This window comes from Haliaeetus leucocephalus, unplaced genomic scaffold, assembly GCF_000737465.1.
Source record: "Haliaeetus leucocephalus isolate CR32 unplaced genomic scaffold, Haliaeetus_leucocephalus-4.0 Scaffold802, whole genome shotgun sequence".
NCBI classification, from domain to species: Eukaryota; Metazoa; Chordata; class Aves; order Accipitriformes; family Accipitridae; genus Haliaeetus; species Haliaeetus leucocephalus.
Genome location: NW_010973238.1, coordinates 1,230,409 through 1,230,898, shown reverse-complemented (window position 1 = coordinate 1,230,898; position 490 = coordinate 1,230,409). Strand labels below are relative to the sequence as shown.

At 75.1% G+C, this 490-nt stretch overlaps 1 protein-coding gene across 1 annotated transcript in view; it reads right to left on the bottom strand.

The window, feature by feature from the left end:
• TBX1 (T-box 1) overlaps positions 1-490 on the bottom strand; it is a 10,236-nt gene that overhangs the window by 8,259 nt on the left and 1,487 nt on the right. Inside the window, exon 3 of the mRNA XM_010581750.1 lies at positions 320-464. Coding sequence (XP_010580052.1) covers positions 320-464 — 145 coding nt within the window. The remainder of the gene's footprint in view (positions 1-319; positions 465-490) is intronic.

The following is a 490-nucleotide window of genomic DNA, read 5'->3' as shown; positions in this document are numbered from 1 at the left end:
GCCCTGCCCGCCGTCCCCCGCACGCCTTCGCCTGCAGCCCGCAGGAGCCGCGCGTTCTTCCCCGCAGCACCCGAGGCCTTCGGGCCGCAAGAAGTCGCAGACTTCGCCCCGGGAGAGGCGCTAGGATCGAATGACGGCAACCGCCGGGCCGGACCGCCCCGCAGCTCGCCCCTGGCCAGCCTCGATTCTCCCCCACACCGCGACTTCAACCGCCTCCGGCGGGGCCCGCGGCCGGGGTCTCCCGCCCCGGCTAGTCTGGGTGCCCGCGGCCGGGGGGAGCGGCTGGAGAGCCGGGGCCGCTCGGGGGGTCCGCACTGACCTGCCGGCCTTGGTGACGATCATCTCGGTGCCCAGCTGGTTGAACTCGTCCCACAGCGCCTTCATCTCCAGCTGGACGCTCACGTTGGCCACCTTCGGGTTCTTCTTCACCGGCGCCTTGGCCGCGGCGGCCGCCCCCGCGGAGCAGCCCGAGACGGCGGCCGGCCCCGCG